At 45.3% G+C, this 16221-nt stretch overlaps 1 protein-coding gene across 1 annotated transcript in view; it reads left to right on the forward strand.

Moving 5' to 3' along the window:
• The window catches only part of LOC117754261 (sodium/hydrogen exchanger 9-like), a 31827-nt gene extending 23644 nt beyond the window's left edge, over nucleotides 1-8183 (forward strand). The window contains 8 exon segments of the mRNA XM_034573087.1: nucleotides 1848-1936; nucleotides 3425-3520; nucleotides 3522-3562; nucleotides 6792-6877; nucleotides 7298-7325; nucleotides 7803-7880; nucleotides 7882-7983; nucleotides 8111-8183. Coding sequence (XP_034428978.1) covers nucleotides 1848-1936; nucleotides 3425-3520; nucleotides 3522-3562; nucleotides 6792-6877; nucleotides 7298-7325; nucleotides 7803-7880; nucleotides 7882-7983; nucleotides 8111-8183 — 593 coding nt within the window.
• The last annotated feature ends 8038 nt before the right edge of the window (nucleotides 8184-16221 follow it).

A 16221-nucleotide genomic window follows, 5' to 3' on the forward strand; every position in this document is an offset into this window, starting at 1 on the left:
AGCATCAGCCCATTCCAAACAGGCAGGTTTAGAACATCCACTGCTTGTGTAATAACTATTTTGATGCTGATCTAAAAATGCAACCTTATATGTTCATGGTGCAAAACTTACAAAACAAACCTGCAGAGCTCTTCTCCCTCTACAGGCCTGTGACGGTTCATGTGGGGTGAAGTGGCCCCGCTGAGCGATGGGAGTCGTCCCTGGTGTCCTCTGCTAATCGAGGCTCTGTCTGTCTGGGTTAATTGCGAGAGTTTAGTGAGGGCGGGCCTAACGACCCTCAGCCTCACAGGGAGCCCCGCTGTCATTAATCCTGTGCCCCTTCACAACTGCTCATTATGGGATGCATCTCAACTGTTGCCTGGTGCCCCCGTGTGGAAGGATCTTTACGTGGATGACGTGTTACCTCTGTCGGTGTTATGTAAATCAATGAAGGTGTTGTTGTTGCCTTTAAACCAAACAGCACCAAAATGGGATCTGCTGCGCTGGCATGCTCCATGAGACGGTGCTGGAAAGGACACTGTGGGCTGGGATTACTGGTGCTGGCGTAATGCATGTGCAGGTCGGCGTCTCGGTGCGAAGGCGGGTGGTGAAAAGAGAGTAATGGACTGGCTTCACTTTGCAGCCTGAATCCCAGGTGCTCTCTCGTCTCTGCTGCTGTATTTATTACTGCCAGCTCTGCCCTCTAACTATTGCTAACCATCACTGTATTTTCACATTTTCCCGTCGTCTGTGATTCTCCCTCGGAGGGAGCAACAAAAATAAATTGTGAAATTGAATTTCTGCAACAGAGCGAGGACGTCCTGTGAGGCAGCGAACCCACCGTTCATGCTTTGTGTCTCCAATCCAGCCGGCCTCATAATCACTCTCTCTCTCTCTCTTTCTATCTCTCCTGTACTTTTCTTGTCCTTCATTATTCTCTTGTTCATCTTTGCATCTGGCATGATTTACAGTATTGCGCTGATGTCATCCCGTAGCTTTTATTATTCCCAGAGCTTTATGTCTCTGGAGTAAAAATGGAAGTGCAGTTTATGGCCAGAAACATGAGGAAGCGTGAGTTGGGTTGGAAAGCCCATTTTGGATTCATCTGTTTGTACAGCTGCAATCCACTGGAACCATGACAATGGGTGGATACAGGGTTGGTCTGATCTGGTGTCACATACTTTATAACCAGATGCAGATGTAGCTGCTCCCGGGAGTCTGTTGGGCCTTCAGGGCAGCGCATACAGCTCATTTTCCAGTGATGAGAACCTCCTTCTCATTATAATAAACCCTCAAGCTGCTTAAACCAGCACAAACATACATTTCCCTATGTGCATGTGCATATAGGATCATGTAAATGTAAATATTTTGTACTAATCAGATACAGCATATTGTTTTAAAGGAGAAGATGCTGCTCATATGCAGGTTACTAATTTCAATTCGAAAGTTTGACATTGTTCAGAAAACACTTTCCTCATATTGTCTATTGCTGCAGCTCCTCTTTGCAGAACTTTTACATGCACAAAAAACATAAACGAAAAAAGCATCATGTCTCCTTTAACTCCCTGTTGTTTTCAAATATTTATGCCCACATTTACAGTAGCCAAGGCTGAAGGGCCCTTTATCAGTACATGTGGATCAATATCCAGATCTACACCAAAGATCTTGCAATTTTAATAAAAATAAACACAAAATTCCTGGAACGGCTGCAAAGTTTTTTTGCGTAATCAAACAATAACAATGAAACCCGAACGTCCTTGGCGGAGGTTACTAACATGTGATGGATGTGTAACACTCTAGGCTACTTGTCTAATCTGCCTCTTGACTTTTTGTTTATTTTACTGGGCATGTTTCCTCATCCTTTCCAGGTGCTGTGGCAGTGCCGTGTTGTGGCTTGAGCCAGACAAGATACACTATTCACAATTTATCCTCTGAGGGCCGGACCAGCACCAAGCCGGTGGATTTATATTTGTTTGTCCAGTTGGGGTGTCTGCGGTCTCCAGCTCTCTGCACGCTGCCGTACTGTACCGGCGAGCTTCACATCAGAGCAGCAACTAAATCAGCAGTACACACATGTACTCATCTGTTCATTTATAATTCATTATCGGTGGCACAGTGCAGCAAACTGTTTATCGCAGAAAGGCCCTTTAGAAGGCGATGCAGCACCGTCCAAGCCTTTTTTCTCCCATAAAGTGGATTGGCTTTGCAGTAGTCAGTGTTTGTGTGTGGTGCAGTGTGTTCACTTGGCACAATACCTTTATCCACATTCGTATGATTTATATTGGACGTGCAGCTGCAGCTCAAAGTGATTTCGCGTGAGCAGACACTAGTTGAGAATCTAGTGGGAGAATAATTTTTGTCTTTGTGGCGCCTCTTGTCCTTGTGGGATGTGGCTCTTAAGGGGGGAAACAAAAGGTGCACTTATTCAATTAGGCTAAAAAGCGAAGCTGCGTTTACTGATACAAACAAAAGGTTACGAATTGTTGATCAAATCAGATAATCTGCTCCAGTCCAAACACAACACAAGGGTACTAATTAATATTTGATTTGTTCTCCAGAAATGCCACGCTGAAGTGTTTCAAATTCTATTTATATCTGTAGGAAAAGCTCTTAGATATGGCCCTGGATCATTATAGGGACCATTGTTCCCACATGATTCATTAAATCTATGGTGGAAGTGGGGGGGCGTGATCGTCGCTTTCATACGAAACACATTCTGAGTGACACATACAAAGACTGGAATGAAGAAAAAGTGCGAGAGAGATCTGCAGCTGAAACTACGAGGTCCGACCGTCTGCATGGACTGTAAGAACTTTGTGGACAATACCACGAGTGCACGAGTGAGCACACAGCAAATACACAAAGCTATACAATGCTGCAACGAAGCAAAGCACCAAGGTAGAGATCTCTTATGTTATTATGAGAAGTCAAATTTGCAGACATTTCTTTTTATGGTCCATTATCAAACTGTGGCAGGACATATTAGAGTATGGCGGGCCGCTGCAGTCTAGATAATGAATGGGAAACACTGCAGGATCTTTTCAGAGAATCTATTCTACTCTTCTTCACACATGTTTCCACAAAGAGCCTTCAAATTGTGTTTTTTAAGACAATGATTATTAATCACACGTTACGTCCTCGAGTCCGATTTCAGCTGCTGCCTCAAAGGATCAGGGAATAACATCAACACTGGATGTGTTTGTACAAATCTAAGCCTGTTTACCCATTTCAGATGGAGTCCTTCACGTTCACCCCTGCTACACACACACAAACACACACACACACACACACACACACACACACACACACACACACACACACACACACACACACACACACACACACACACACACACACACACACAGCCTCCACCCTGAACTCCTCTCCTCCTCTCGGATGACCTCCTCTCTCACGATCCTCTCAATCCCTTTTTCATAATTTGCAGCTCTTTGAAGTCCTCAACTTCCTGGGGGAGATTTCCATCTTCGGCTACATCGGATACGTATTGTTGACATTTCCTCACCATGTCTTCAAAGCCCTCTTACATTTCTGGGGCATTTGTGTCCTTTCTTTCTGCTGCATGATGGAGCGTCTTCACTCCCTGCTGTGGAGCCCGCTCCGACCCCACTGATGGTTTTGCGTCCCCTCTACACCTTCGGCCATTATTCTTATTTGCACACTCCTCGGCCACTTCTCTCTTGGCTCTGTGCTGCGGTGAACTGCACAGGTGGTGTGAGCTCAGCAGAGGCGTTTGCCACCGTCAGGTCTCTGCAGATTGAGATGCTGCAGTGCAGCGTTTGCTCTCACGGCGAAACTGCGAAATTTAAACAGCTCTTTAATTATTGTTACCGCCGCTTGTTTTCTGTTGAGCAGCAAAGCTCTGTGGAATAATGATGTTTGCCCATTTGAAATGAGTTTACAGTGCTTTAATTTGTAGAGGATTAAGAACTGTATCCCTGTTGAGGTTGAAGATTAAATCGTATTAGTTCTAGAAACTCCAGTGAAAGAGGATTGTGCTCTTTCTCTTGGTATACCAATCTTGGTAATGGGAAAATCCACTCTAAAATTATTTTATTAAATTGCTATTGGGGATGTACAGTGATGCAAGATTTGTTTAATAGTGTGTGTTTTTTTTTTCTTTTTCCCAAGACGTGGGAAATCAACTTAATCAACTAATGAAACTATGATGAGCATCTTTTGCTAATTCCTACAGGACTACAAGTGTTTACAGTCTCTAAAAAAACTGGGTCTGGAGATTTTCCATAGTTTCTCTTTCACATATGAAGAAGAGCGCAGCAGGAGATTGTCCAGGTCAGACACGTTCATGACAGCAGGAACATGTCTGGAGCTTTCAGGAGGCAGGACATGATGTATGAAAACTGTTTATGTTATCAACCATCTTGTCTGTCCTAAGATATCAATAAAATGCCCATAATATATCTATTTTTTTTAAATCACACAGGCAGAAATCTAGTTTTTGTAGCAGCCTCCATAGACCACAATGCACTGCAGCCACAGCCATGCTATGATGTCAAAGAGCCATCAGCTTGCTAATAACACTCATCACATGTTAAAGCTGTACTATCATAACAGCTGTGTGAAATCTACAGCCGCCATCTGCTTCGATTCCTGAGGGGACCGGACGTGTGGCGGTGAACCGCTGGCCGCCCATTGTTCTGTTGTCCTCGCCCGAGAGCCGGCATGACCACAGCGTTTGCCCGAGGAGAGACTTCAGTAGCTGCACTCCAAGGGAATGTACTTTCACACTCCACCGGCCTGATGGCCGGCAATTATTATTACAATCCACCCTCCACCGTGGGGTCAAAGGAGCCGGAGGAAGAGTCGGACGAGCAGATTCCCTCTCCAGGGCTCTTCGTGTTCGGCGTGATGGGCAGCCAGCGAGAGATGGTTCCAGCACAGAGCCGGTTCTGCTTTGTCCTTAATTGGGCATCCACAATAAAAGGAAAGGAAGACCCTGGTTAGCTACATCCTCTGGACTCGGATGTACAAACAGGAATAAGTGGAGGTCGACGTCCTCTTGTACAGTGCGAAAAGTGTCTATAAAAATGAAATAACCCCAGTGATTCAGCCCTGCTAATTGCTCTTCGGTTACGAAAGTAGATTTTAATCACCTTCGCTGGAAGCCTTCGCCATTGACAATGGAGATGGGCTTTATTGGAAATAAGGATGAGATGAAAGTGCTTAATTACCTCCATTCAAATAGCTCAGGGGCCTTTGATAAAGAGAAATGACTGCTTTTGAGAGCAGGATATTGCTTTTAAAAATCCATAGGGTGCAGGAGATCTAATATTGACTGCAGAGTGCGAGGGCGCTCTGTTTTGGTAATAGCCCTGTCACACGAGGTCCCCTGTCTAAGATATTGGTTCCTTTATTATTCCAGGCGTCGTATTTGGTCTTATTGTAGAACAGCTGAAATCCCTTCTCTCCGTGATGCTGGAGCAGGGGCACCTGTCTGCATAGATTATTTTTATGTGCAGAAATTTGAACAATGGGATATTTTTTTAAAAGCTTCCCTGATCTCGCGCAGCCCGGCCTCCTCTGGATTACAGCCCGGGCCTCTGTAACAAGGATGCTCAGGAGGATCTGAGGCTCTGGTCTAAAAGTATGACAAAAGGGTGTTAAGTGTATCCAGAAGGTCAGCCGGGCTCCTGATAATAGTGCAGATATAGTGCTCCCTCCACTCGCTGCCCAGGAAACGTAGCACTCGGTCCCATCCTGCGGTGAGAAACATCAAAGTGCGGATGGAGGGCACAGACAGCTGGCACAGTCTGATTGGCTCTATGCCTCAGCATGGTGCCACGCTGCTGTGTTGCATCCTAAACAGAAAGTATTCAATGTGTGTGTGTGTCTCTGCACAGCGTGTGTGTGCATGTGTAGTAATATTCATGTGTGACTGATCCAACATATTTGTCTTTTTTTCTGTTTTATGTAAAGAAACACAAAAGTAAAAACAAATACCCATTCACAAATATATTCAAATACAAAAAAGATAAAAAGGTGAACCTACTCCTCCCATCCACCGGTTCCAGGCCATTGATCCGTACAAAGCATCAATGCAAAAGGATCCTGTGGTTCATCAAAAGTGAATATCAAGGCTCTATAGCTGATTCCTTCAATCACTTCATATAAGCACTCCAACTACATATTGTCCAGGTGTGTCCGAACCAATGCATGAAGAGAGAGGGAGCTCAGAGGCTTCCAACACATGGCAACCACATTTTTCACCGCTTTACACCCAGCTTGTGTTTCTTTGTTAGAGAGGCACAAATCTGACATTCAGAATGAGTGCGACAGGCCTGGAGAGGTTAGAGATCTTCCAGGATTCAAACACTGGGGCAGAACAAATGAAAATAACTACCAATTGCTTTCAAGAGACTTAAATTAACTGTCGAGTATTTAGTCTGGCATGAATGAAAAAGGACCCGGCTACTTGACATCAACTGGGGGGGGGGGGTTCTTTGGAATAAATAAAGCAAAACCTCACCTTTAGATTCTCACACCTTGTTTGTTTCAGACCTTCAGAGTTTAAATTTTAGACGAAATTACAGAAGTGAACCAGTTCATAACTTTTCTCCATACAAATGGAAAGAATGATTTTTTTTCCATGCACTTTATTAAAAAAAGTTAGCGACTAAAATAGTAAAATTGACTAAACGCTAACGCTAGACACAATGTCAGGTAAAGGTGATGACGACAGGATGACATATGTCAAAATGAGGAAAGTGACAAAGACATGAACCTTGGTCCAAACTTTCAGTTGTGAAAACGTCCTCTGTATTCAAATCTAGTTCTTCGTCTTCATCTACGTCTTTCCTGCTGAGCCGGGCCCGTGCAAACAAGAGACCCTGCAGCTTCCAGCGCTTCATGATGTATGCAGGTGCTGTTTTCTACAGATCATACATTTTCTCCAAATTTATTAGGATTTATTTAAATGCACCATTTCGCATGTCTGACCACGTCCCTGCCTGATGCTGTGATAAACGTGGGATTTGTCGTGTTATTTCCGCATTAACCTCAAACTTTTGACTCTGATTTATCCCATGAAAGCTCTTTAATTATTCAATTCTCTTCACTGCCTGCGGCTAATGGCATTAGTGAGGATGCTGGGAGTATGCGTCCCCTGTGGAAGAAGTGGGAGTCGTGCATAAAGTGAGTTCGGCCGACACAAAGACCGGCGTCTTCCTCGGGGCGTTGTAATAATTCACCGTCCTCGTTACGGGAGGCAATAATCTATATCATCGGGGAGAAGAAAAATGGCTCTCAACCTTTTTCTATTTTTGTCGCTGTATTTTGGGAGGACGGCGTAACATTTTAGTGTCTGAACGGTTTGATGATGCAGGAGAAAAGGCGTGTTAGATGTGGAGTGATGCGGGGTAGTGCAGCAGAGCATGTTTCGCTGCCTGCCTGACCCACTTTTCCTCTTACGTAAGGTTTCTTTTGTAAAAAAAAAAAAGAAAAAAAGCCCTTGTCTTGCTATTTTTCAAAACTCCCCCACCACCACCACCACCACCACCTCCCCCATCTGTTACTCACGGCAGCAGAGGATTTGCTCTGGGAATTGTTTTTGGCTTTAAGCATTATGTCACCACGGTGTACAGCAATCTAGACATTTGTTCTGGGGCGGTTTGCCGGTCAGCAGCGGCCCGATGACAACGATGGTCAGGCTGTAATCCGTTACCCTCGGACTGAGTTGATAGCTGGATTGCTTCTTCCAAATAAGTTTGCCGGTAGATGGTTGTCTCGGGGTTTGATGGATGGCAGCAATCCAGCAGTTTACTCGAACGTGTCTTCTCTGCCCTCAGGTATGCGGTGGGAGGGGGGGGGGTTGTGGCAATGAGAGACACGTCCACAGAAGTGGGCCGCACCATCCTCACCACCACCCCTGCTGGTCTCCCTTCACCGTCTGGGCACAGCAGCCGACCCGGTGCTCCGCCGTCTGGACGTCAAGTCTGTGCTGACGAGCGATGGGAGTCGAACCCACGGGTCCGTCTCGCCATCTGTCAATCTCCGTCATTTGTGGTCCCTCCGTCTCTCATAACCACGCAGACGGACGCGGCTTAATTAGACTCTGACGTCTGACGCTTAATATGCAACAAACCTGTTTGTAAAGCTTCAGAGCTTTTCCTCTGCGAGTTCGAACGCTGCCTCCTCCCCTCGCCGCCGAGCCCGACACAGGCACTTAGCTCCGAGTGTCTGCTGCGGCTCTGCCCTCCATTAGCGACTCTCACAGCTGGAACAGGGCCACAACAAACACAGGGCCGCCACAGTGTGCACATAAACGCATGCAGACAAAAAAACAGGAACCTCGCAGCTTTGCATTGAGAAACACGTGGCAAGAGCGAGTTTTTCCCCTTTAAGTCGGCCTGGATCTATGATTCAGGGCCAGTGGGTGATAATGATTAAGGAGCAGAAGAGGCGTGAAGAATGCAACGCAGTAATTAGATACGTATATTGTTAAAGTGCAATCTATGGCCCAGATCATTGTGGTATAATTGACTCCCACAGTCTTTCAATGCAGTGCTTTGGAATCTCCAGTGGCCTTTGGTGTGTGTGTGTGTGTGTGTGTGTGTGTGTGTGTGTGTGTGTGTGTGTGTGTGTGTGTGTGTGTGTGTGTGTGTGTGTGTGTGTGTGTGTGTGTGTGTGTGTGAGATATCACTGTACAAGGGAATGTCTCCTATTCTGAATATTTACACTGACATTATCAAAAAGTAAATATTAGCGTTAGAGGAAAAAACTGTATTAAAAGCAGAATCATTAATAATGAACAATATCTCTATACGTGCTCGTGTTGGACTTTATTTTCTTTTGTTGCTTTCAGACGTCCTCTCCCAAAGCAACAAACCAGAGACAAAGAAGCAATTTGTGATGTGAAACACAACCTGGCTCTGCTCTATTGTTAATGAATTGCAGATTGGCTTTGGTAATTCAATCTACCAAGTTGTTTGTTTGAGCTTTTACTGCCAAATGAGCTTCATTTCATTGTAATGCTAATGTTTATGAACCAGACAAAGAACCAATATCGCTGAGAAATCCCCCCCCGGGCGCTGGATTTGTGTCCACAAACTCTGCTCCCTTGTTCTGTGTTATAACTGAGAAGCTCTGGGAGTTTGGGCTGTGTTGTGTTATCTAGATCGTATCTATACCGGGACTAAACTGTGCTGGGATTCAGGGTCAGAGGTCACGACCAACTGTGAGGATTCAGGGTCCGAGGTCACGACCAACTGTTAGGATTCAGGGTCAGAGGTCACGACCAACTGTGAGGATTCAGGGTCAGAGGTCACGACCAACTGTGAGGATTCAGGGTCCGAGGTCACGACCAACTGTGAGGATTCAGGGTCAGAGGTCACGACCAACTGTGAGGATTCAGGGTCAGAGGTCACAACCAGAAACTTACACATGCGGGTGAAATCTGTTTTTGGCATCTAAGTCGCACAGACTGTATATAAACATTGGACATGGTCACTTACTCCCTTTGTACAAAAATGAAGCTAAAGTATCCTGGATATACATCAGCCAGCCACCAGGGGGCAATCAAGATGGTGCATAATTGTGACTCAATAGACAGTTGGGCTTCACTTTTGAGAGCTGTGATGTCATTTGTGGTGGCAACATTTAAACATTGGCTGACTTTTACGACAAACGAAACAAGTTAAAAATCAACTTCAGAACTTTAAGACGTAAAAATACAGTGACGTGATTTCTTTCCCATGAAATAGTATCTCGTCAAAAACTTGAAATTATCCATCTCCCACATTAACGAGCAACAATGTATGAATATTCAAACATTTTTAACTTGAACTACTGGTCACAAGAGTCTGTCTGCTTTACTGGAAAAATGTAATTTTCTGTGTGAGTGTGCAGTGGAGGCTGCTGATTGAGAAGATTGGTTTCCAGGGCCTATAACACAGTGTCTGATTGTGCAGCCCAAGTAATAATTAAAATGCACAATGTGACGGAGGTATTGTGGCTCGAATTTATGCATGGGTTTAATTTGATTTTACTTTTTTTCCTGTCTTTGGCGTGCAGTGTTATCGGCTAAGAGCTTCACACTGGGAGGCTTCACTTTTAGGCACAATTGTTGAGTTGTATCACCGTAATAGCTCCTTCATAGCTCCCAGCCGTCCTGCTCGCTTGTGCATCTGTTTTTTATACACGTGTACTTGTGGATATGTGTCCTGAATAATGCACCTGCCTATTTCTATCCTCATGACACTGCAGTCGTTGCAAGTAGTCCCCCCCCTGTATCTCTGGAGCACAGCAGAGAACAGTGCGCTGAGCCTTGAGGGCTGTCATGATTCAGAGAACAGCTCTGTTTCCCTCACTTGCCGTCCCAATCCCCCCACCTCTACTCCCCTCCACATCTCCCTCCCCTCGTCCAATTGTAAAAAGTAACGGCATTGAAAGACTTCATTTTGGTGAATAATAGTTTGCATCTCTTCACCTGGAGCAAATTTGACTTCTATTCCATCTCCAAAATGGTTTCGTGGAGGAGTCTTTGAAAGTTGTGCTCCGTGTGAAATTACTCCAGTTGTTTTATTTATTTATTTATTGTTTACCTCCGCAGCTACCTCACAGGACCTAGAACTGCAGGCGGAGGAGAGGAAAAGCAGAAAGTGAAATGTCTTTTGTTCGCTCTTAGGGAGATTTGTTCAAGAAAGATGGAACAACAGGTTAATTGGTGGCGGGTGCACGTGTGTGGGTGCAGTAAATCACTTCCTCTCACAGTTGGCAGGAAACAGTAATGATTATCTCGTGATTATCAAAGCCAAATAAACTAACATGCAAACTCCGATCTACTTTATCACTATCAACCCTGGCACAGTGTCAACTAGTAATGTAGAACAACTCAAGAAAGAAAGAATTTAAAGGTGTAAAGAATTTTGTACGTAAATGTTGTGCAAAGTTAAAAGTTAACACAGATTCAAACAGCCAGGGTTTGTGACATCACCAACCATAGAGACCAATCGTGTGAACTTGTGGGTGTGGCTCGGTACCCGGAAAAGGCTCCTCGACTGCAGGTGGCGCTGTGATGGTGGGGAGACAGGGAGCAGGGGCGGGGTCATGTTAGCATATTCTTAGACCCCGGTCACGAAATGAGGAAGGAAGGTGAAGAGTTAAACTATTTTAGGACCAAGGAGGGAATTTTCCTTTTTTCATGATAAACCGTTTGAATTTGAATATTTGAGGAACAAAGAAAACTGAAGGAAACATTTTATTTTGGAGACAAACACACTCAGAAATGGACGTCACGTAGAGACGCACTGAGTGGAGCGGGCTGAGCGCTCTGTCAGAACTTATTGTGAAAGTCATGTTTTGCATGTTAAACGGTCGTTGCTCGAAACCAGACGAGAACGATATGGTTAAAAAAAAAAAAGCTTGTTTTCAGCGAACTCTCTGTGGACTCAGACATCAGACATAAGAACACTATCGAGAAAATGTGCTTTTAAAGCCCAGACAGTCCACCTCTCCTCCTCTCAACAATCCCTCTCTCCCCTTCTCCATTTCAGCCTCAATTTCAAGGTGCATTATTGCCCACACTTGAGAGTTTCATCATGCCGCTGCAAAGTAAAGGGATTATTTACACTAAACTGCATACCGTAATGAAAATACTGTTTTCCTCTATTGTGCAAATTTCTGTAATTATTCATATGTCTGAACACAACTTACTATGAGACTGTTTCATGGTCATTTTTCCTCCTTTTCTCTGCGTCTGCGTGTTGACCGAGCACCAGCCTCCACAGGGGTTTGCTTTCCGATTCACAAACCCACACACTTTAGTTAATGGTAGTGTTGCTCGGCAGAAGGCAAAAACAAACACAGGAGCAGATTATATACGTCCAGGAGAGACGTCTGCAATGGGGAAAAGAATCGGAGAAAAACACAGACACAAAGGGGCTCATTATCATTCAGGTGGAACAGCACACTCGACCAACTTTTCTGGAGAAGTTTGGGGATCTGAAGATGAGAGTTCAGCCTCGGTGCACTGCAGCACAGTCTGGAAAAAAAGAGCAGGGTCAATATGTTGTTAAGTAGTTCGACCAATACTTTATCAGCAGGGGACGTTTGAGTGGGTTTCAGTAATACCCAACCGGCTTTAAACTCCTGATGGACCCTGAAATGTTGGAAATCTGTAATTCTTGTGGCACGAGGCGAGACGGCAGAAAGGTCTCCTCGATGCTTGAGGAAAACTTGCAACCTGCCAACGTTTTGTACCTCCACCATCTTTGCACCTTCATGGAAATGAGTCCTTTGTTTGTGTCCGATGCCGCTAAATTTGAGTGGTTAATAATGTCATTGCATGTGGGTGTCATTTAATACATAGGTATATAATATGAAATAAAATGTATATTACTATATTACCATTCATATGCATATAATGTAGACTTAGTTTGGACAGGCAGAAATATAGACTTTTGGAATCTATGATAAAGTTGCGTTTCATTAGTTACGACTTTTTTTTCCAGTTCAGACGAAGATTATTTCTGATACAGAGATTGTTTTCATTTAAAAAATGTAAAGTATCAGTGTGGAAGTAGCCTCAGACACATGTCATTTCTCAGTTTGGGTCTGTCTCCTTGGCTCTGATGGGGTCTGGAGGTGTCAGGCCCCCCCCCCCCCCCCCGGGGAGATGTGAGGCCCAGTCACAGTGAGCAGTCTGCTGCCCCCTCGGCTCCGAGTATTGGCCACTCATGTCCCCTTCAAGCCGTTTCACTCTGAATATCATTATCTCTCCTCTGTCCAGCTCAGAGTATCAGTATAACTTTTCTGTTTTCACTCCCCTTCACTGTAGATGTGCATATGATGATGTGCATGACTTTATTATATATGTAAATATATACTATATTTCAACAACATTGTTGATTTGCATGTTTATCTAAAGACATTAAAAGGGCAGATATGTTTTTCTGTGTAGATTTACAGTTTGTTTGACTAAAATCCCCATTAAATGTTTCCATTTTCCGGCCGAGCTAGTGGCTTAGTTGACATCTTTGTCATCGTCTTCTACATAAATGTCTCCTCTTCACGTGTGTCGCGTGTTAGAAACCTAATCAACGTGGCCTCTCGCTCGACGTGACTTTTCCTCACGTTCCGGTCGTATTCTCACATGGTCTCACTGTGGGAGATGGTCTCACTTCAGTTCACGTCTGAAAGCAGCTTTAGTCTCACTAACACTACATGGAGTGAGGGTAGAGGACAGAGAGTAGCAGATGGGAATATCGCTCACAAGAAAACAGTTTTCTCTTCAAACGTGTTGTTATATCATGTCGTGGTTAGTGAGGGAGACCGGTGCAGGTCAAGAGGAGGCCGCGCTCTCTGCGGTCGTATGTTTCCCTACATATAAATGAGCCGTATGGAGACCAAGACATAACAGCTGGAGCCCGGCTAATGACTGGCCTGGTGTTTGTTTGGAGTGAACAGATGGACGGGTGGAAAACCATGTCTCTAATGTCTCACACTCTCCTTCATGGCCCACTGACCCCTTCTTACCATCTCCGCCCTCCTCTCACGCTCTCTCTGTCTTTGACAATCCGTCTGCCTATAGAGAATTTCATAACATATCGTGATTGTGAAGATAATATAACACAAGAAGAAGATGTGAAAAGGTCAAGGACACATATTCACACCTCATCCTTTCTAATATTTGGGTTTAACGGATAGAAGGAGGAAGGAAAGTCTCACACACACGTCCTCGTGTACGCAGGCAAACACACGGCGTCCATGATTAAAGGTTGATAGGATGGGAGATACTTCAAAAGAGGCTCCTGCACAGTGTTGGCCCTTCTGATAATGGAAGGAGACAGTGAGACTTCATAGCTATATTCTTTATTCTGTCCAGTCACAGCAATTCCTGTGCAACAAAGGGGAAAACATAAGAGACGTGTGAATTAGAAAACCAATCCACAGCAAAGGATGAGTTAGACAGGGGAGTCTTTTCTTCCCTGCTCTTAAAACAAATCCAACATAGTGTAATGTAATAGGTGTAAAAGCTGGAGCTTTCTGAAACTTGTGAAATTATCCGTCTTTCTCCTCTTTGTCCCTCTTCAGCAGTGAATCAAAATGCAAAGGTCTGATTTGTACACGGAGCTTTGTCTTGTCTACGGAACACATTCATTATTAACGTAGCCTCATGATCCGGTGATGGATTCGAGTTGTAATACCGTTCCCAGGACGCTTTGTCGCGGTTATTTATTAAAACAACCTGCAATTCCTTTTTGTCTCTAAGCAAAAACGAACAAAATTCTACTAACTTTTCTCCCCCCCCCCCGCCCCGCCCCGCCCTGTTCCTCCTTGGGTGGTTTTGCGTCCCTCGCTGCACTGCAAGTTAAGTCTCATTTCTCATTACATTGAGCCTGGCTCCAGTTGGCAACAGGGTTTAGATGTGCAGCGCTAAGTCACGGCGGAGCCCGGGCAAGTTCAGCCAGCCGCGCCGACCATTGATTACGTCTCCCGAGAACCAAGCTTCATTTTTCAGACCGCTCTTTTTTCTCAGTCAGGGACGAGGCTGTGCCATCAGAAATCTGTCTGTGCTCATCCAGCTCTGGTTCTCGGCTCCAAATCGACGTGACCTGAGCCATCATTTGCCATCTTTCTCTCTCTGTCTACACCAAGTAGCACAGCATCGCCGCCACTCGAGTGGAGAAATCTCTGTTTTACCAAAGCCGAGGTGCCCTATGTATTTTACATTCATTCCACATTCATGAGGGGGGAAAGAGTCGGTCAGTGCAACGTGTGGGGTGTTTCCTGAGACTGTATTTGGTGTCTAAATACAGACACCTAACACCAGTACTGCCTGAATACAGACACAGAATATAGAGTTTATACCACGGGAATACAGACACTGAATATCTAACTCAGGATGTTAGGAGGTAATGAGAAAGATGGAGGCTGTGAAAAGATCTGATGCGTCATGAAAGTCTGACTCCTTCTCATTGACCTGCCAGGGTTACTCTCTGGCTCCAGATACAGGCAACAAACAGGAGTTAAGCTGTGTGTGTGTGTGTGTGTGTGTGTGTGTGTGTGTGTGTGTGTGTGTGTGTGTGTGTGTGTGTGTGTGTGTGTGTGTGTGTGTGCATGCGTTCACACAATAAACGAGCGAGGGCTCAGGCGTGTGCATGCGCTCGTGTTAACGACCCCCTATGAGGTCCGCAGTTCACTGGGTTCCCCCTCACAGTGGATTGATGGTGGCAGCGGTGTGCGGAGAGAAGGAACAGATTGCTGTGGCAACCGCGTCTGTCAGATCAGCCAATACGGCGAGTTTTATCAGGTGGAGATTGACTCTGGGCGAGGGTGTCGTACATCGGAGTCCTGCGCTCCAGCCTCCATTAAAAAGGCCCAGAGGCACGGCCCTAATGGACGTGACGTCAGTGTGGAGAGGGAGGAGGAGGGGGAGGAGGAGAGGGAGGAGGAGGAGGGCCATTAAAAAGAGCATCAGGGCAATAAAAGTGCCCTGATGTGTGTGTGTGTGCAATAAATGCAGAGAAAGAGAGAGAAATTTGTACATTTACTTCATGCAAATACCCGCAGACGCAAAGTGGCGTGTTGAGCAGTATTCTGGAGTTTATTGTTGAAAGAAAGTCTCAGTTAGGCGCCAGGGAGGCAGAAGCAGCGTGAGGAAGAAAAACTGCAGCGAGAACATCAGTGTGTTCCGTGTGTATCTCTGGCAGGTGTTTGTGGGCTGAAAGAGGATCCACACATCGAGTATGAATTATAAAACAGACACAGGGTGCCTCCACTGTGCTCTCTCTCTCTCTCTCTCTCTCTCTCTCTCTCTCGCAAGTGCATAAACGCAAAAGCACACAAACGCACGTGCGCACACACATCTTGCCACGCGCGCTGGTGGATGAACAGTGCTTTAAGAACCCAGTCTGCATGGAGTCCTCAGAGGCGGCGGGGAAAGTGGTAATGAGGGTTGATGGATGGTATTGATGCGACTAAATTTGCAACACTGCAAAAAGCCGAGGAGGTAGAGATAGAAAGAAGTGAGCTCAAAACACTCAGGTTCCCAATGCTGCATCTGTGTGTGTGTGTGTGTGTGTGTGTGTGTGTGTGTGTGTGTGTGTGTGTGTGTGTGTGTGTGTGTGTGTGTGTGTGTGTGTGTGTGCGTGTGTGTGTGTGTGTGGTATATTCGTCGGGACTACTCTTTGGAAGCAGAGAACACTAATGAATCCAACTTACCCAGCATCCCCCAGCTGCCTAGCGACCTTGCCTCTCAATCACTCT

Source organism: Hippoglossus hippoglossus, chromosome 20, assembly GCF_009819705.1.
Source record: "Hippoglossus hippoglossus isolate fHipHip1 chromosome 20, fHipHip1.pri, whole genome shotgun sequence".
In the NCBI taxonomy this organism is placed as follows: Eukaryota; Metazoa; Chordata; class Actinopteri; order Pleuronectiformes; family Pleuronectidae; genus Hippoglossus; species Hippoglossus hippoglossus.